The 20,920-nt window shown below is 45.9% G+C and overlaps 3 protein-coding genes across 4 annotated transcripts; 1 reads left to right on the plus strand and 2 right to left on the minus strand.

Moving 5' to 3' along the window:
• Nucleotides 1–181: 181 nt before the first annotated feature.
• LOC101753641 (septin and tuftelin-interacting protein 1 homolog 1) lies at nt 182–3,212 on the plus strand. Its single transcript, XM_004963100.3, has one exon. The coding sequence runs from the start codon at nt 374–376 to the stop codon at nt 2,903–2,905; it is 2,532 nt and encodes an 843-aa protein (XP_004963157.1). The 5' UTR covers nt 182–373; the 3' UTR covers nt 2,906–3,212.
• Nucleotides 3,213–3,449: 237 nt separating this feature from the next.
• LOC101754056 (cold-responsive protein kinase 1) lies at nt 3,450–6,736 on the minus strand. 2 transcript variants are annotated; one of them, XM_022825513.1, is made up of 7 exons: nt 6,556–6,736; nt 6,010–6,150; nt 5,803–5,918; nt 5,303–5,513; nt 4,977–5,214; nt 4,726–4,876; nt 3,450–3,953 (listed from the first exon to the last, which is right to left on the minus strand). In XM_022825513.1, the coding sequence occupies exons 2-7, from the start codon at nt 6,074–6,076 to the stop codon at nt 3,600–3,602; spliced, it is 1,137 nt and encodes a 378-aa protein (XP_022681248.1). In that variant the 5' UTR covers nt 6,077–6,150; nt 6,556–6,736; the 3' UTR covers nt 3,450–3,599. The 2 variants fall into 2 exon arrangements, with proteins under 2 accessions (XP_022681248.1, XP_004963158.1); XM_004963101.3 differs by having other exon boundaries at nt 6,010–6,147; nt 6,544–6,736.
• Nucleotides 6,737–12,808: 6,072 nt separating this feature from the next.
• Nucleotides 12,809–16,551, minus strand: LOC101754452 (DEAD-box ATP-dependent RNA helicase 9). Its single transcript, XM_004963102.3, has 7 exons — nt 16,110–16,551; nt 15,484–15,611; nt 14,986–15,394; nt 14,415–14,513; nt 14,068–14,292; nt 13,826–13,987; nt 12,809–13,745 (listed from the first exon to the last, which is right to left on the minus strand). The coding sequence occupies exons 1-7, from the start codon at nt 16,479–16,481 to the stop codon at nt 13,284–13,286; spliced, it is 1,857 nt and encodes a 618-aa protein (XP_004963159.3). The 5' UTR covers nt 16,482–16,551; the 3' UTR covers nt 12,809–13,283.
• Nucleotides 16,552–20,920: the final 4,369 nt, after the last annotated feature.

The raw sequence follows: 20,920 nt of genomic DNA on the forward strand, positions 1-20,920 counted from the left end.
ACTACGTGTCCCCGTGGAGAAAGCGTAAAACCCAGCTGCTGCCCGCTTCCGGCGGAGCCGATCCAGCGGCCGAGGAGGCGTGGCGGGGAAGCCGACGGCTCTGATCTTGACACGTCACCCAGCGGCGCTCCTCTCCGCACCGACCTGGGTGAGCGAGTCCGGATCGCTCTCCGGCACGAGCAAGGATAGCCTTGCCTGGCAAAGCAAGGATAGCCTTGCCTGGCAAAGCAAGGCAAGGCGAGGCCAGCTATTGATCCAAACGTGCCCGAATTCTTCTTCTCCCCCCAAATTTTTGAAAGGGGGAAAAGAAATCGGGGGCGAAACCCTAACCCTAGAGGAGCGGAGAGGAGGGGAGTGGAGGAGGCGGTCGGCGATGGCGGAGGAGGCGGAGGGGATGGACCGGTTCGACATGGAGGGGGACTTCGAGGGCGGGCGATTCGGCCGGGACGGGGAGTTCTACTACCGGAGCCGGCGGGAGCGGGCGCCGCAGACCCGCGACGACGCCATCTACGGGGTGTTCGCGGAGGGCGACTCCGACTACGACTCGGAGGACGACGAGGGGTCCCGCCGCCGCGGACGCCGGAAGCGACGCAGGGACGGCGGCGGGGAGCCCGACCTCACCAAGCCCGTCCAGTTCGTCTCCACCGGCAAGTTCATGCCCACCCAGGAGCCGCAGCCCGAGCCCGACCAGCGGCCGGGGCTCGGGCGCGCCGCCGCCGCCGCTGCCAAGGAGGAGGAGGCGGAGGAGGAGCAGGACGATGAGGGGGACACCGAGATGCTGCCGACGATGTTCGGCAGGATCAGGGAGGGCGCCCGTGCAAGGCGGGAGGAGAAGGAGCGGGAGCGCGAGAAGGTGGCGCGCCGTCGCCAGGCGGCCGGGGTGGATGCCGGGGAGCCGGCGGCGGCCCTCGGGAGCCTGGAGGCTAACTCCAAGGTGGCCAAGATGATGGCCATGATGGGGTACAAGAAAGGAATGGGCCTTGGCAAGAACAAGCAGGGGATCACCGCGCCGGTGGAGACCACTTTGCGGCCCAAGAATGCCGGCCTGGGGAGCGTTGAGGGGTTCAAGGAACCCAAGCCCATGATGGCTAAGGAGAACTTGCCGGCCCCGGCTCCTCCGCCGACATCAGGGAAGAAGGAGAAGCGTTGGTCCAAGAAGGCTAGCACAAAGAAAGCTCCGGTCATGACGAAGAATGAGCTCCTGGCCATGCGTGCCGAGCAGGAGCAGGAGGAGCAGCCCACGGTTGTCCAGAAGGTGATTGACATGCGAGGGCCGCAGGCGCGGGTGCTGACGGACTTGAAGGGGCTCAATGAAGAACAAGAGATGGAGGCGAATGATGTGCCGATGCCGGAGCTGCAGTACAATGTGCGCCTGCTTGTTGATGAGGCTAAGGCTGATGTTCTGAGGTTGGATGGGCAGCTGCGAAGGGAGCAGGAGAAGGTGGCTAGCTTGGTGCGGGAGAAGGAAAAGGTGGCCAAGCAGGAGGCAGCACAGAAACGCCAGCTGCAGGTGATGGAGATAATTGCAGGGACACTAGAGCAGGTCCGCGTGGATGATACAGCTGGCATGCTCACTCTGGATGGATTGCTTCAGACATTCCATGGCTTGAAGGTGCAATTTGAGGAGGAGTTCAAGATGTGCAGCATTGCATGGATTGCTTGCAGATATGCTCACCCACTGCTAATCCGGATCTTCCAGGGATGGCAACCCCTTCAGGATCCGAAGTTTGGGTTAGATGTCATGAAAAAGTGGAAGGACTTGCTGCAGGGGGACCAACCATTTGACTTCTCAGATGGTTCTGCATCAATGACACCATATGTGCAGCTTGTTAGTGAAGTCATCCTGCCGGCTGTGAGGATATCAGGAACTAATTCATGGGAGGCTAGGGAACCGGAACCAATGCTCAACTTTCTTGAGTTATGGGATAATAAGAAGTTGCTACCTCCTGTTTTGCTTCAATCAATACTAGAGCATGTCATAATGCCAAAGCTCTCAGCTGCTGTGGATTCATGGGACCCTCGCAGGGAGAGTGTGCCGATCCATGTCTGGGTACACCCATGGTTGCCAATGCTAAGGGAAAGGATAGAGACCTTGTGCCATTCTATTCGATACAAGTTGAGCACTGTCCTCCATGTGTGGCAAGCACATGATGCTTCCGCGTACGCTGTGTTGTCTCCGTGGAAGGATGTGTTTGATTCGGCCAGCTGGGAAGACCTGATTGTGCGGTATATCATTCCTAAACTGAGATTGGCACTGCAAGAATTTCAGATCAACCCAGCAAACCAGAAACTTGATCAGTTCAACTGGGTGATGCTGTGGGCATCTGCAATCCCAGTACACCTCATGGTCCACATGTTGGAAGTTGACTTCTTCAGCAAGTGGCAGCAGGTCCTATACCATTGGTTGTGCTCACCAAATCCTGATTTCAATGAGATAATGAACTGGTATAAGGGCTGGAAGGGCCTTTTCCCACCAGAGTTACTTGCCAATGAGCGCATACGGATGCTTCTAACTGCTGGTCTTGACATGATGAACCAAGCTGCTGAAGGACTTGAGGTGGTGCAGCCTGGGGCTAGGGAAAATGTGGGCTACTTGAGAGCAACTGAGAAGCGACAATTTGATGCAGCACAGCAGGCTTACAATGCTGTGCCAGGGGCAGCCATGGCGGATTTGAGCTTCAAGGAGTCTATCCAGGCATATGCAATGGAGCAAGGTGTGCTGTTTATGCCTAGAGTTGGCAAGTTCTACAATGGCATGCCGGTGTATGAGTTCGGCACCGTTAGTATTTGCATAGACTCTGTGAAGCGACTACTGTATGCGCAACTTCAAGAGGGAATTGAGCGATGGAGTGCTGTAACTCTTACACAATTGATGGAAATGAACCGAATGGGAAGATCACGCTAATAAATCACCTAGGCTTGGAGTTTCATTTTCAAATTTTGTCCCTGTTGTGTAAACTCTTTAGATATGTCAATTTATAGCTTTCATCTGCTATTAACTATTTCTTCTGCTATTAACTGCTTTTTTTATTTTTCTTTCTTTGACCTGTTTGCTGGAGGAATTAGTCTATTATTTGAAGTTTTGAACTAGTAGTTGATATGAACCTGCTGCTTATTATATATTGTGTAGAACAAATTTCAACTGTAACGACACATTGTTTTGATCCTTGGCCGGAAAGGGTGCCAATTTAAGCCATCTCTATTTTTCTGGATTTGCTTCTTCACCAAGATTGTAAATTTTTGATTTGGCGTTCACAGGTGTACAGTATGGTAGTCTGTTCTCATGTTTTTATACGCTTTAACATTTAACCTTGTTATGATGCATATCTGAAGATCAGACAACAGCAGATTTAGCTCATGTAGCCCGTGATGCTGTTTTGAACTTTCTGTACCTTCTCATTTGAATCAGTATGTGATTTTTAAGTGGCACTTGTAGACTCAAACCTCTATTATCGGTAATCAAACTAGGATGATATATATAGATCCAAACTGACACTCCTACAATGTGCTAAATTACTAAAAAAAACAGGCCATGCTCCATCCAATTTACAGCCCATTTTTTTCTCAGGCATCTGGTCCTTTAACTTGCTGACTTTCCATCAGGGACTCTCCTCTACAACAGTGCTACCAGCTACTGCAAGTGTGGATAACAATGAGTTGCTCAATGCAGGAGACATTGATGGAGACAAACTGAACTGGACTGGCTCTACTGTCCTGACTTTTAGGTCCATGACGTCTGTAATCAGGCCAGGCCTCATGATCTTGTCACCGACGGCACACTCACCCTTCAACATCTTGGCGACCATTGACATGGAGGGCCTGATCTTGGGGCTATCCTGGGTGCACAGAAGCCCTATTTTCAGCAACCGACGCGCTTCCTCGGTGTCAAAATCAAGCTTCAGGGTCCTGTCAATGATGCTGTCGAGATCACCGGACTCATAAAGCATCCAGACCTGACAGTATAGCAGAAATTTCATATTTCAGATGCTTTAAATTGAAATCTTGATCTGATAGCTCTAGCACTTCAGGTATTTCAAAGCTAGCAAGTTTCTTTTTTTTACACCAACCTAGCAAGTTTCTAATAGTCTGCCCATTTGCTGCATTCCTAAAAGATAAGTTAATTTCTCACAAATCACCAATTTGGAATGAACCAGATGTATTCATAAGAATTAGGCTAATAGCTAAAAGCTAGGAACACAACAGGCCAGTCAATGGAAGTATACAACTGCTTTGAATAATTAGTAGCAACACGGAAAGGGCACCTTCCTTACACTTTCCTTCAGAATTCTTCCAACTCTAACAAGCACTCTGTGCTTGTCCTTGTCTAACATGTGATTATGTAAACTGGTCCATAATGCAAACAGTACAGGATATGTCTAGTATGATTTCTCATGGTTTAATTGGGTAATCTGAATATTAGCACGTCTGTACTTCTACTTTTCATACAGTTTTGTATATCTAAGATCAATTTCATATTAAATATTCCTAACCTATGAAAATAATCATAAAAAATTCTTAGTATAATTTTTTAACATAAGGCATTATATTTTGTATCTGCTCACAAAATTTGAACTCAAAATTCAACTTATACATGGAGAAAAAAAAAGAAAAATCTAATTAGGGGGTAGATTGGACCAAATGAAATAGTTTAGGGGAGCAAAGTGAGCCTAAATTTTGTTCAGGGAGTAAAATCAACCGCAAACCATTGTTGGAATTTAGCTTCACCTTTTCTAGGAGGAACTGCTCATCAAGAGGTAATCTGGGATCGGTGTGGCATCTGCCACCGACGATCTCCAGCAGCAGTACACCAAAGCTGTAGACATCGGCCTTTTTGGTTAGCTGTCCTCGGATTGCATACTCCGGTGCAAGATATCCTCTGATAAAAGAAAATATGTCAACTCTGTTTTCCCAATTATATGGTATGTCTGCAAAATCAAAGAGACATGGACATCAACAGGAAGTAAGACACTACTTACAGAGTCCCTGCAACCCTGGTGCTGATATGTGTCATGTTGCCTGGGAAGAACTTTGCCAGCCCGAAGTCTGCTATCTTGGGGCTCAGGTTTCTGTCAAGGAGAATGTTGCTCGCTTTGATGTCACGGTGGACGATCGGTGGCCGGACCTCTTCATGAAGGTAGGTGAGCCCATCAGCAACACCAATGCAGATCTTCATCCTTGTCCTCCAGTCTAAGATGATGCCACTGCGTGACTTACCTGAAGAACAACATGATGCATCAGAGATCCAGATTTTGACTGAACAAACGCATCGTAGCACCACTGAATATCTAGGTTCAGGCATTACCGAAAAGGGTCTGTGCAAGGCTGTTGTTCTCCACGTAATTGTAGACCAGCATCTTCTGGCCTCCATCGAAGCAGCAGCCATGCAGTTTGACAAGGTTGTGATGGGTTATGTTGGATATGACACTCAGCTCATTCAAGAACTCCTTTGTTCCTTGCCTCGACTCTGAGGAGAGCACCTTGATGGCAACCTTCTCGCCATTATTCAGCTTTCCCTGCACAGATCAGGTCAGAACATGAGCTGATAACAAGGGCTGATCAAAATGTTGCAGTGAAGGAAGTTGCTCGAGTTTGAAGAACACTGTCATGTTCTAATAATTCAGTAACTGAGGCCCCATGAAACAGGAGTATTTCCCAAATCTTAAAATTTCTGCAAGTTCCTATGAGCCTGTATTCCAAACAGGAAGATAATTGGGCATGTAATACCTTACAGGATCCAGAGTCCCTGTTGAAACTATGCGTAACAGATATTAGAGCAACTGGTATCTCAACGTCTGAACCTACCAGGTAGACACGGCCAAAGGAACCCTGTCCAAGCTTGTTTCCAGGGCAGAAGTTTCTTGTGGCTTTCCTTAACTCCTTGGACGAGTAAATTTTCACGTTGCCGGTGATCGGGATGTCTGTGAACAGAATTGAATGAACTACAGTAAGGTTCTAAGATGCTTCAGAAGATCAGCAGTTGGTACAAAAACAAAAACTGCAAAAGTCTACCTTGGTCATGCTGCACAATCTGGCTTCTGGAATTCTTCTTCCTCCGGAACACAGAGAAGCAACCCATTCCTATTGTTTTGAGCCTCTCTTATTTGGAATTAGGATCTTCAGATATACAAAAGAGGTGTTGATAGCTACCTGAGAAAGAAATTAGTCAGTAGGTTTCCAGAGATCAAGCAGGTATTGCATGATGACACTCAGAAGTAGCAAATTTACTCTTTCTATGAGAGCTATGAAAACATAAGAGTAGTAATTCCCAGCCAAGTTTGCAGATTCGTACAAAACTCTGACATCAGAATGACCGAAGAGTGTATGGTAAAAAGAAAACTGATTGAACAATTTCATGTTTGAACAACAAAATTCGATGGAACAAGAATGTCTATTGTCATCCTGATTCCTGAACACTGAAATAGAGAGTAAACAAATTTACAGGATAGCATGTAAACTCCAAGAAATCTAGAAACCTACATATCTAGTCAGAGAATTGAGACGATTCAGCAAGCAAGAGAACAGAAGCTGAGAAGTGAAATTCACCTGCAGATTAATTGATCAGTGGAAGACTTCACTCTGATGGGCTGAAGTCTGCATAAAGAGCCAAGAACATCGAACACCCAGCAAGGAACTCTTGGAAGGTACTAAGAGAAGATAGAGAAGAGGATATGTTTCTGCAAGACTTGCAATGGCAGAAGGAGAAGACTAGCATGGCTGTGCCATAAATACATGACAATCTGGGCAAGGACCCACTGGGACTGACCAGGCTTGTTCTCTTCTGACCTTTGAGAGTTCAGTTTTCTTTCAACTTGACAAGGTACAGCATGGAAGACTTGTGCTCAGCTCACACCAAGAGCCATAAAATAAGCAAAGGATCAGAAGATGCCAAGATGATAGACAAGTTCAAGCTATTTTTATAAGCTGATGATAGGTGTGGATGCTCTGGAGCTGTTGGCTGTGCTTGTGAAGCTGCAGTGTTTCTGTTCACATCTTAAGGTAATACTTAATAGTCACATCCTGGTTTAGTTATGCTAATGATGGATTGATCACTGAACAAACGTGTTTACCAGTGTACAGTTGTACAGTGTTCAGGTAGCCATGTGTGTTCAAAGACCATATAAATTGGTCATTATAAAATTATCATAAGAAAATGATCGTTGTAAATAGGAAATGACTCAGCCTTGAAAAGGCAGATGGTTTCTGTATTATCAATTCCACTGTACAATCATTGACTTTGCCCATACGCTTGCATCGTACCTAAATATCTACAAAATTCAGCCACGGAGGTCGAAACGCTACTGGGCATGGACAAAATTTCTTAATTCGAATTTATGACAGCCACTGATTTCTTCTTGAAGGCTGAATTCGAGCCCTATTTTCATATGTCATCGTTTGTTCTCCCTCCTTCCAGGATGCTTCAGTTTAACTCTGCATTTTGATCTGTTCCCTTTTGTCTGACCACTGTTCATTGCTCAACGATTAAGAAAAGAGTAGACTAAGTAGCTGAAAAAGGTATGCTTTGGATTATACTTGAAATACATTCAATACCGAATTGAGGAGTACTTGTGTACATCAGTGGGTAGCAGATGGGAATCCGTTGGACTTAATCTTAAATGCAGAGTTTTGTACGAGGTACGAGTATTAAAGCTTGAATTCATCGCTGAAACCAAAATGTTTTGACTTGTAACCTGGAGAAGTTTTTTGAGTTGAAATGAGATGTTACACTAAGTCTACATTCTGGAGCAGCCCTTTGCTGGCTAGCAAAGAAATCTTCAAGTTTTTTACATTTCCTAGGTTGCGCTCACAGGGAAAAAGAGATACATTGACTACATGTATCCATTTTATATATTGGTCTAGTCACATTCTTCCATTTCTTCCTCTCCAATTTATAGCGTTTGGACTCTTGGTGAATGAAACAAATAGGCATCAAAGTACCCGGTGACTTTGACAATAATGATGTGTACGGTGTACCTACCACTTTTATTTCGTCGACAAGATCTCTTGAATTTATTTTATAAAATTATTAATGTTTTAAAATTTAACTAGTGCCTCACCTTTCAAAATGGCAGGATTTAGTATATCAGGTTGCTAATCCGAAGCAAGACAGTAAGATCATTGATATGATATATCATGTGCGCTGTTTAAAAAAAAGATTTTAAGTTTGAGGACATAACAAATAGAAAAGATTCAATAAAGCCCAAATTGCAAACGAAAATGCATGCGTATAAAAAGCAATTTTCATGTTCACCGTCACAACACAGTTGAACAGCCACGGAATATTCAAGAGGCAATACAATGCAGGAATCAGTCACTCTCTGTACCAGCTGCACGAATCAGTCATGTAGTCATGTCTTTCATCATCATGCATGGATGTTACGGATGAATTTCGTTGATTTCGTCAAATGGCGAAAGCGAAACAGGAGGGAAAGAAAATAACACGTGTGCTGCTTTACAGAAGATTAACGAAGCGATTAGGTCTCAAATCATGATTCAGTCCAGTATTACTGGTCTCTAGGTACAGATTATGCTCAGTTATCGGTGCAGCAAGCCAACAATGGTCAAATATTTCAGATCTTCAACAAAAATGGTCAAATATTTCAGAAACACGAACGTGGAGAGACCGAAAAATCATAGAGTATTTATCCAAGGACGATTCTGTACAAATCTTGCACGACAGAGTTTCATACGTATTGTTCCTCTTCTGGGCATTTTAGATCATGAGATTGAGCTTGACTTGTTCTGTTCATACACTAACTAATACTATGCCCATGCAGATCATGAAAAGGTCAACCATGCATCGTTGAACATTGCTCTTGACCCATAGCCAATAGTTCTACATTTTTTTAAAAAAAAGTTTGAGAAAAGGAAAAGGTCTAAGTCCGTCTTACTCGTCGAAGACTTTACTCGTTGAATTTTGGAGACGCCAAGAGAGCAGTTTGCAAATTGCAAAAGGGCAAGATTGTCGAGAACGAGCAGCTTATGTGTCTGAAAGTCTTGACCTCACTGGTGGACCTGGCCCCACAAGCGTTGGTAAAACTGACTCGTGAGCATGACGTCACAGTGAGATAACTTTTTTTTTTTGGCCATTTTATTGCTAGGCAGGTATCGATGGTGAGCTGAATGGAGTTCACCAAATGACCTGAACAGCAATGTCCAGGAAAATTACATGTGCAGGAGATAAGAAAATGACATGTAAAAAGCCTCTCTTGTTCAAGGTGGAAGAGAAGAGTGGTCAGACTCAAGCAGGAAATGGACTTGGGAAGACAAGCTCGTGGCGCGCCGAGAAGAACTTAGTTTTAATCATGTTAGTAATCAATTTGCATTTTCGAGCTCGAGAGTCTACCTTTATTAATGTAATAAGATATAATGAACTGCATACTCTTTTCTCTTCTGCTTAAAAAAAGAGTGGTCAAACTGATGTTGCAGTTGCACGTGTGGGGCCAGCTGCCAGCCTGCCACTGTCATTGTCATTAGAGCCGTGCCCATGGATGAAATTACCCTTACAGTTACAGCTGATGCATTCCAATCTCATGAGCATGCCCGTACAACCATTGCTAAAATCTTTCTAGTAGATTTTTTTACTTTAAAGTAAAGGAAGTTCTTTTATAGAAAAAAAGAATAAAAAATTATCTCTTTCGATCGACGTGCATCGGTGCATGTCATACACGCTGTTCTCTGTCAGTGGCTTAACCGTGTGGCACTGTTTGGACTTTGACGCCGTCTGAGCCGCGCGAGAGGTCGCCGGCAAGCCAGCGACGGCGTGTCCGGGTCGGGTCTCCGGCACGCGCACATGCGTATGCTACTCCTTCCAGATTACAAATTATCATATTACAAATTATCAGTCATTTCAACTTTATTAGAGAGTTAAAACATCTCAAGGTTGATCAAATTTATACAATAAAGTACTAACATTCATTATACCAAAGTACCATTAATTTCTTCATTAAATATATTTTTTATAGTATATCTATCGGTGTTATAAATTTTTATGATCCTCTCTAAAAAATTGAAATGACTTTGTAATTTTTTATAATCCTCTCTAAAAATTGAAATGACTTTGTAATTTTTTATGATCCTCTCTAAAAATTGAAATGACTTTGTAATTTGGAACGGAGGGAGTACGTCCTGCCATGCCATGCCTGGCACTAAAAGTTCAGAGGAGATTCAGACCTCGTTCGGCTGGCTGCTTTGCAGCTGGCTGCTGCTGCTCGGCTCTCTGCCGCAGCAGCTGCAGCACGCAGCAGCTCTCTGCCGCAGCAGCAAGAGGCCAAACGCAGCAGCCAAGCGAACGAGCTGTCAGTTCCGTCAGTTAACAACTTGACATCAGAGGAGATTCCGTTCCGTCGTTGGGATTCGGATCATCAGACATGCAACAAAAAAAGGATATGACCCCCCGCGATTCCAGGCCCAATTCATCGATGCAAACGGGGGCCTAATCGGATTCGGATCGATGGGCCTCCTGCCCGGCTGTCTCCTGCACATCCGTAAAACGCAACAAAATAGGAGAGCGCGGAGAGAGAGACTCCTCCCATCCAAAAAAGCGCGCCAAAGTCCAGCCCGGCCGCTTACATTCGGGTCGATGGACATCGGCGGTGGCGCCGCCACCGAGCATCCTCGCACTAGGAAACGGAAGATGGCGGCGGCAGAGGAGGAGGGCGTGATCCCGGCGGAGGTGGTCGAGGAGGAGGGCGTGATCCCGGCGGAGCTAGTGGAAGGAAGCAAGCATGGCGACGGATCCATCTTCAGGCCCGACGAGCACCCCTTGCACCGGCTGTACCACCTGCACGACACCAGGGAGAGTAAGTGCCGCATGCCAAGCCTCCCTCTATCTTATTTGGATCGATTAATCGATGTTTTCATGCTCAATTTCACTCCCAATTTCCTTTGAATCGAAATATATTTTATTTATAGGAAAAATGTATTTTTTATCCCTAAGTATTACCCCTTAACTAACTATAAATCGGTGCATTTATTATCCCCACCTTAGTTTAACAATGGTATATTATAATATTACAATAGTTTTGGCCATATGATCATCCTGCGACTCGTTGCTTAGCTATGTCTTATGTTGAGTCAATCGCTATAACAGTGTTTCCTTAATCCTTTTTAAAATATTTATGGATAGTCATTTAGAGGATTTATTATAAAAAAATTGTGGGTTTTATATTTTTGGCTCGTTACATCGCTAAGCAGTGAATACTCAGATAACTATGTGACATAAACCGCATTATATCAGGATGGCACTAAAAGGTTTGCATCGATGTAATTAGATAAGGGATCGATTTGCACCAATTAAAACAAATGTGATAGTTTCAAAATACTTAGGGATGAAAAATATACTTTTTCCTTATTTATCTTCTATTCAATTATATGTATAAATAACAATACCACTGGTGCTCTCACCAGCTCGCCTGGAACCAATGAGGCTGTCGGACCCGACCGACATCTGCCATCCATGCTGGACCGCCTGCAGGCAGCACGCCGGCGGCGGTGGCGACCCCGTTCAGCTGTACGGCTTCATGGCCGTCCGCGACCTACTGGACCCTCTCCGCAACTACGTCTTGAACCACAGCAGGGACGATCCGATCCCTTCACCATCCAAGACCTCACCTCGGACCCCTTCATCTACCTCTCCGGCCCGAGGAGAGGCGTCTACTTGCAGTGCCGAGTGCTGATCGAGTACGACATCAGGATGAAGCAGAGCGGGGACACAATGCAAGACGACGATCTGCCGCTCATCAATGGGGCTGCCACATTCATCGATGGAGCAATCACCAACGGTACAAGTTTGGATGGAACAGATACATCCAGGGAGGCATCATCATCATCGTCCCAGCGGTCTGGACCTATGTGAGCTGGTCGGATACCGCAAGAAATCAAGATCTTCGATCCGTGGCGATATCGGGGACCTATGTGAGCTGAAGAGATTTGTGGTCGCGGTGAGATTGAATTCTCCCTTGTTTCTGTATTTCAAGGCTCCGGCTCTTGGAGTAGATCCTATCTGCAAGTTTGCCTTCAGGGCTGTTAGCCATGAACTCGATTCCTCTTCAACTATAGAGGTCAAAGTGACTTGTCAAATCTGTACCAGTAGCCGGCTGATGTGATGTCAACTCTGAATCCACAGTGCAAGCTAGTTTAACATCGGAAGAATATCCATGTAATCTTCTTTTTTGTTCATGATCTAGTACAAGTTTTCTTATCCAAAATGTATTGAAGTGCAATTTATCTTGTGCACATAGATGACTTGCCTGTGTTCCCAAACAACTATAATCATACCATGCACTGCATTGGGATCCCTCTCCAACAAGAAACAGTGTTATGCGCTTTGCATCAAATCCCCGCCCAAATGAGCTCAACAAGAAACACTGGGACGTCCTTAAATGTGAGGTTTGTCTTCGTTGAATGAGCTTGGAGAAGATGCTAAATGCTCGGACACCCAAATGAGCTCCCAAGTCCCAAGCTACGCAGTAGTAGAGCCCATCCATCAACTGTGCCACCAGTAATGCGTGTCCTTTTTGTCCTGGTTATCAATGTAAAATGGACGGAGGCGATGCCAGCTCTAAAAACAGATGTTCAACATGTCATGGCAAGATTTTGCCAATCATTGAAATAGGTGGAAACATGACTTCTGAACAAAAAATGTCTTTCATATGACAGAAAGAAGGATCTTTCTTTCCAGGACCTACATACCAAGCGCTGTTTGATTGTTAATTTAAACACTTCCATAAATTTTGAATTTCATGATCAAGCCGGAGCCTTTTATTTTCAAGAGAAAAGTCGCCACCAAAAGGTAAGGCAAAAGCTTATGTGGGGTAGAATGGTAGATATACGATACGATTATAGAGAACGTCATTCAGGTCAGAATGGCCTACAAGGTCGCACCAAAATCATCATACAGTACAGTGCCACTACCAAAAACGATATAAGAAAATCATCCGCAGAGAACCCTCTGCATATTTTACAGGTATGATCTATTGCTAGAGCTTGAAGGATCAAAAGGCAAAGGAAAAAACAGAACAGTAATGAAAAATAGCACTCGTGATTATTTCCTGCTGCATTCTGATCAATCCCTCTCCAGACAAAAGGATAAGCGAGTGTTTTCCACGGCAGTGACTCCAGCCTTGTCACCAACAGAGCCTCAGAGGGATCAAACAACGGGTCAAGAATGGCCTATCTCTATTATGACCCTCAAATGTCCATACTAATCATCAGGATAACCATATTAAGGGTAGATGCTATTACTTTTGCCCAAGTCCATCTTCAGACTAAGACGAGTTGCCAAATCAACCCGACTTCCTGTCACCAAAGCCACCACCAAAACCACCTGAGCTACTACCAAAACCGCCACCAAACCGACCTGAGCCAGAATCCCCAAATCCACCGGAACGACCAAAACCAGATCCACCACCACTTGAGCGACCAAACCCTGAGTCACCGTATCCACCGCTTGAGCGACCAAACCCAGAGTCACCAAAACCTCCTCCGCCACCTGAACGGCCAAATCCTGAGCCACCGAATCCACCGTCTGAGCGGCCAAATCCTGAATCTCCGAATCCACCACCACCACCTCCTGATCGGCCAAATCCACCACCCCTGCCTGATGAGTTGCCAAAACCACCACCACGTCCACCGGAGCCCCGTGAGCGCCCAAAGTTTGATCCACCATACCCTCCACCACCACCACCACCGAAGGAATCGAAGTCACCACCAAGCAAGACAGATCCCTCGACATTTACCTTTGGAAGCTGCAAGGCAATATAAAACTACATGAGCATAACGCAACCAAAAAAGCACTATAAAACAGCATTGCACAATGCCAACAAACCTCTTTGAACTTGGATCCAATATCACGTTCAATGGACTGGACGTCCCTATTTTGTCGATAGTTGTACATCGCAATTGCAGTACCCTTCTTTCCAGCACGGCCAGTTCGGCCAGATCTGTGGACGAATATCTCAGACGAGTTTGGCAGTTCAAAATGTATCACCTGAAGGAGAACCAGTCAATGGATGTTGAAATTAGTCGGTAGAGAAGGAAAGAACTCAATAGAAGGGGAGAAGCACGAACCAGATCAACATTTGGTATATCCAATCCACGGGCAGCAACATCAGTGGCAATCAAAATATTAAACCGTCCATCACGAAATCCTGCCAGTGTTCTCTCTCTTTGGGCTTGTGAGATATCCCCATGAAGAGCTTCACACTGGAAACTTCGACTCATGCTGCATGACAATCTATCAGCGTCCCTTTTTGTTTGCGTGAACACAATGCACTTTCCACCTTTAGCGTGCTCCTGCATGAATAAATAAATTACCAATGAATTCCAGCAATTAGAATTAGAAGTAAATTAATACCACTGGGAATGGATTAGAGTTGCAGTGGCACAAAGATAATACAAATCTGATTCATATTCACCTTAATAAGTTCTCCAAGGACAGCAGGTTTTTCGCGGTTCTCCGTAGCGATAGAAAACAGACTAATTCCTTCAGCCAGCTTTTGATCATCCTCACCAACCTACAAATGGGGAAAAAAAAGTGAAAATCAATTCCATGTATTAGCAAATGATTTCTTAAGAGGCATATAAAAACATTTTTGCTTATAATGGAATAGATCACACATAGGAAACCACATGCAGCAATCAACTCTATATTTGTTTTCTTTAGAAGTGTCCTCCATCACAGTTAGCAAACCAGATTGCCAACAGCTATCACATTTTAGGGTAAGTTACAAAGAATTTAGACCAGATGTAGCAATAAACAAGATAGATTCAACATAAGTTGTGGCACTTCAAAACAATGGAATCCATCAAGCAAAACATAGTCATTTTGACTGATTTAGTTCCCATTTCAACCAGAGCATGCAGATTAATGTCTTATTCAGTGAATCAACACCAAATACGGTTACATGGCTTATTCAGTGAATTTTAGTAACAAAGTCTAGCAATAAATGCACGTAAAATAAAAGTAGCGTTGGAAGTTGAACTCACTAGGTCAACTGTAACAGGATTGTTGAGGTACTTTTGTGTGAGCTTCCGTATCCAGGTTGGCATTGTTGCAGAGAACATCAATGTTTGACGCTGCTGAGGCACTTGCTGCAAAATTGTCTCAACATCTTGATCAAAACCCACCGACAACATCTGGTCTGCTTCATCAAGAACAACGAACCGAATCTCTGCCAAACTCAGAGAGCCTCTTTTTAGCAGATCAATCACTCGTCCAGGTGTCCCAATGACCACATCAACACCATAACCAAGCTTCCTTATTTGCTGGCTAATTGGAGTTCCTCCATAAACACATAGTGTTTCCAAGGGGGAAGACTCAATGAACTCCCTCTCAACCTGTTTTGCAAGTTCTCTTGTTGGTGCCAAAACAATAGCCAAGGGAAACTTTCCAGGCCTGTACCCAACAAAGAATAAATACAGGATTAGTGGGGACCAAAAGGAAGAGATGAAAAAAATAGTGGCAGATATATATTGTTAGCTTACTTGTACTTGTCATTGTGGCGGATAATAGCATCCATGATGGGGATTCCAAACGCCAAAGTTTTACCTGTCCCAGTTTTGGCACGACCAACCATGTCCTTTCCTTGCATTGCTGGCTCAAGAACAGCTCTCTAAACAAGTTGCAAAATAGAAGATAAGGTTTAGTATCAACTCAGTGCTGATTTAAAGCAAACATTTTTTCCTCATGTACAAGATCCACAAAACATGGAGCAATTAATTCATCTTTGGTAAATTAGCACCTAACCCCTAACAAACACAAGTAATTCTAAAGTCTCATCCAATCACCATGCCAGGGTAGCCACCCAAACTGAAATATGAACAGAAGTATGTGATCTCTGGTCGTAACAAATTTGGGGCGTTACAACTAAAACAAAAGGAAGACTTAATTGAACAGTTTTGCAGTTGGTGATAGCTAATTAAGCATCGAATCATCTTAATGTATGTCTACAGAGAATAGGGCTAGTAGGTTGGTACCCGGTTGCTACGATCTGATCAAACCTCAAGCGTGAAAGAAAAAAAATCTACTTTGCACAGCAAATAGATGATAGTACTGGCATATTATTCGTCTTCGACCGAAATAGTGGTGAAGATCCACAGCTCCTCGTTACCTGGATGGGGAAGAGCTTGGTGATGCCCTTGCTAGCGAGCCTATCGACGATCTTGGACGAGATCCCCAGCTTGGCAATCTCCAGCCCCTCCTCCGCCGCGGCTCCACCGCCCGCCCTCTTCTCCTCCTCGTAGAACGACCCCTCCTCCGCGAACTGCGCCCGCGCCGACGCGCCGGCGGGCCCCGTCTCCCGGAACCCCAGCCACGCCGGCGACGAGTGGAACCACGCCGCCGTGGCCGCCGGGAGCTGCCGCGGCAGCCGCGGGGCCACCGCCCCCATCGCCGCCGCCGGCTGCTGCTGGAGCACCGCGGCCGCCAGCGCGGACACGGCGCGCCCCCGGAGTGGCGCCGCGCGGCGGAGGGCGGCGTACATGGCTGCTGCTGGGCTTGCTTCTGCTGCCGCGACGGCTGCGGCGGCGGCGGCTAGGGTTTAGGGTTTTGGAAGGAGGGGAGGAGACGGGAGGTGGGGGAGGCGGACGAAGCGAGAAGGGGGGAATGGGTTAAAAGGCGCAGGGCACAGAGATATTTCCCCCCCCGCTCACGTGCACAGCACGTGCGGGAAATCTAGGCCCGTTGCTGGAGACGCTTACTGGTGGGCCCTCTGTGCACCCGGATTTTGGGGCCCATATGTCAGTAAAAGAAGAGATGGTGAGTAGGATCACCGTCGGTGTGAACTGTGGCGAGCGGAGTGCCTAGTGATGTTGCGAAGGGCTGGGAGGAGATGAGGATGACAGGTGGGGAAGGGCAAAGTGGGGCCGGTGTGTCAGCTGGGCTAGGGTAGAGATGGTTTGGGGAGAGAGGGTATTGCTTGGAGCAAAAGTAAGGCGGTTCGGATTTGTGGCGGTGGGCTTTTATTGCTTGTTTTGGCAAGTTATAAATCAAAGGAGGGAGAGGTTGTGTGAGACGAATGGGCCTCCACAGGCCCGTTGGGTCTTATAGAGAGAGTGAGTGGCGTGTGTGGGGAGGAAATGGCCCGATCATTGGGCCATTTCATGTCGCCGGAGGAATTGCTTGCTGGACTCAAAGTCCACTTCACGTGGTTGTAGCCCAACTGAAAATCTTAGCAAGGGCTTAAAGCAGAGTCCGGACTCACAGAATGAAAAGCCGGTGATAAACCATTTTTCAATATAATAATTATTTTATCATGATTTCAGTGGAAAATATGCAAATTTTCTATCATATAATAACATCTACCTAAACATATCGTATAAGACATAATAGATGAGAAATATAGCAATACATTGATAGTCTTTTGTCCAAGGTACTGAAGTTTTTCCAATGGGCAAATGGTAATAGTACTGAATTGTTTTTCAAAGGTGGAGCTGCATGTAACCAACGGGGTCGATAGCCTGTTGCTAATTCCAGACAACTTTTCTTGAACTTAGCCATTTGCACCATGTAATAGTGAGATCGAACCCATTTGTTCTCCTCTACCCATGATTGTTTTTACAAGCGTATAACATTTGCGAGTGAAGAAACACTTCACGTGCAACGGTGGACGCTATTGGCTTTGGTGGCACACCAGAGGTGGTAATGGATCATGACCCTCAAACCTTGTTCACAGTTCAATTCAGTTCTATCTATTTTTATCAATAATATTATGGTCCGATCCTTATTGAGCTTGATCTTTAAATTTGCTAGACCAAATTAGAGGACCCTTTACCACCCCTAGGCACACCCTTTTGCGGAAAAAAAATGAACACACCCACTTGTTCATCTTGATCGAATACCTAGCAATGGTTCTACTATTTTCATTGGAAAAAAAATCTCTTCCTGCATAAAGGTTGGACCTTTAGACTTCATTACCCTCGTAGAAAAATGAGCAGGAGCAACCTCATCGCTAGACGACGGAGCTGTCCAATCCCTAAAAAAAGCCAAGCCCTGCTTTGGACTTTACCCCCACCCATTTCCCTTTCTGAAATAGCGAAATGTCCAATCCTGCCAATCATTTGCGCCAGCCGTACGTAGGTCCCCCTGCCTGCATGGACGAGCTTTAATTCAAACGACAAGGAGCAAAAGCCAGGCAGACAGTCCCCAATCCAGACGCGTCGCTTTGGTCGCGGATGGTTCCAAAGAGCAAAAGGCGGCCATGGAAGGAAAGATCTTGCTCGACCGCCGCGCTGGCTCGCCTTTCCTTGCCGCCCTGTCCTTCACCTCCACCAACTGCTGCTGCTAGCGTAGCGACGAGCAGCGCTCCGATTTCAGACATGGAGACTGGAATCGCTGAACTGAAGCGGAGAGCTCCATTTCCATTCCAGGAATCTCCCGAGTGCTCCGGTCTCGAACTCTTGCCGGCTGCATCGACTGCACCGGCGGCTTTCGACCTGAAAAGCAGGGCCTGATACTGGAGCTATCACGGCAGAGTTCGTTGAGAAGATCGAGCAGGGCTGCAGGAGCATTGGAGCCTGAAGAATTTACAGAACCACGGCAGAGTTCCAATGCATGATTGATGGCCCTCATCATCAATTCATCATCATCATCATCTCGAGGCTGACCTTTACGCTTTTTCTCCCTTTCATGGGGACAAGTGCAACTGCCCTTACTACCTTTGTTAGTTGCTTCGTTCATCGCTTTGTCCAGCTGAGCCAAGGGGGCAGACACAGGTTAGTGAAAGTTCTTGAGCATTTTGAACCGCCCAAGGCTCCATTCCTTTCCTCCGTTTCTGACATCTCCAAGAGTACGTACACTACACCAAGTGAGCGGTACGCGTCCGTACGTCCGTTCACGATCGGACGGCGGTGGGTGCAGTGGGTCGACGTCCGTAGCTGCTGGCTGCACCGGCCTCCGGCCGGGACCCGGACAAAGCAGTGGCATCACAGGTACTGTACAGTGTACACCTACCCTGCATGCTGGGTAGCACCTCCTTGCATACGACGTGGCGCTGCCACTGCACAAGCGGATCGATCGATCGCCATGTCCTAACGACCCCTCCTGCGTGCGTGCCCACTGCATGCCCCATGGATGCATACGTGTAGGGTCGCCTAGGGCCATGCATGTCGTCGTCTTGGTGTCTCTGTGTTTTTTTTTTTCCTTTGCATTTCGTCCTTTTCTGCATTACATTGCATGCGCTACGTTCTCGCGCGCTTTTCCCTTCCCGAGCCCACTCACTCAGCTTGCAACTTTAATTTCCCTTTCTCTCCCCCCCTTTTTTTTCCACGCATGGATCGGATTCGGAACAAGTGCAGCAAACCTAGATCACTTTGTTCAGCAGCATGGTAAAATTGTTCGGATTTAAACCGATCGAATTTAAACCAGTACAACCTTTCGTAGCTTCCGTGCATGCGTGTTTGCACGTTTGACTTGGCATGGCGGGATTTCACTCAAACGTGAGGGTAGTAGGAGCGAGCCTAAAGTAGTTTGGTACTCTCTCTCCTGACGAGTATTCTTTGATAGAGAAGAGACTAGCTGACTGCCAATAGTGCCTACTTTTAATCTACGCTTTATTTAGTTTGGGAACAAAAAATCAATGTGTAGGTTTTTCATGAAAATTACTTTTTTATTTGGCATGACACCGCACATCGATGGATGCATGGGCAGCAGCATTGCTAGTGCCCATCAAATTAATAACATGTATCTTGCTAGTGCATTATTTGGCATTGTAGGTGCTTATAAATCTTTTGGTGAATTTGTCCAAAGTAAAAAAAAACTTTAGATAAAATTAAAACGATCTACTACCTCTTGTCCTAAAATATAGCAACGTTTATATTTGTCCTAAGTCAAATGTTTTAACTTTGTCCAATAATACCAGTAAAAATAATTTATTTCAAATAGAAAAAGTTAGAGATCACGACAGTTGGCTTCGTTCGGAATGTACCATCATTTTTGTGTTGTCCATGTTTAGGATTTCTTTTTGTTATCTACAGCTAGTTAAAGTTTAAAATATTTGACCAGGATAAATTTAAACATAGCTATATTCTGATACGGAGGGAATGTTTTTTTTTAACCGAGGGAGTAACGCCTAACACATGTTATGTAGAGTACTCCTACATGTACACTCTGGTCATACTATACACTAGCTAGTAGCTAGGTGGGTATCTTGTTGGCAATCAATCGGCATCTCGACCGTGCCGTCGTACGTCGTACGTGGCTAGCTACTGGTCCACAGTCCAGACCCGTGTAGTACCCATGGCGGCCGACGACGGCAGCTACCTGCATGCATGCTAGCTGCTGCGCCGTGGATACATCGTTTTCGTACATACATACACGGCCAGATCGGCCGCCGGTACGCCGTCGTTGGCAGTCGCCGGCAGCTGGTGCGACGACGACGACCGCGCTCTTGGCTGCTGGTCGTGTGTCGATCGCACCGCGACAACATAATGCTCACCGGCCGGCCGGACACACCTGCTGGTACGCGTATACGTACGTGTAGCGCCGGTCAATATCATCGACCGACCAGCAAGCAGCTAGCCAGTAGGACGTACGTACGGGTAGCAGCCAGTATGCATCTTATACGTCTTTTGTGTGTTTTGTTTCTTCTACAAAGTCGTTGCTATACGAACTGTGGAATGGAGGGAGTAGCTCATACACAGACACTCTACGAGATCGATCTCTGACGCACAAAAGTATACGTTTCCTTTGAGCGGTTGCTTCTGGCCTTATTCACTCGGCCAAGCCAACGAGTAAGTTAACAAGCATATGCATCCATGATCCATGCATGCTACGCACAAAAGTCACAGGACGCGGCGGATTGTAGCTAGTACTCCTCCGTACCAAATTCTGGTGCAATCCTTACCGATAGAAAAAGATTGCACTCGGATTTGATAATAATCGAGTGCCATTACTTCGTCGTACCAAATTATAAGTTATTTAAAT

This window comes from Setaria italica, chromosome III (assembly GCF_000263155.2).
Source record: "Setaria italica strain Yugu1 chromosome III, Setaria_italica_v2.0, whole genome shotgun sequence".
NCBI classification, from domain to species: domain Eukaryota; kingdom Viridiplantae; phylum Streptophyta; class Magnoliopsida; order Poales; family Poaceae; genus Setaria; species Setaria italica.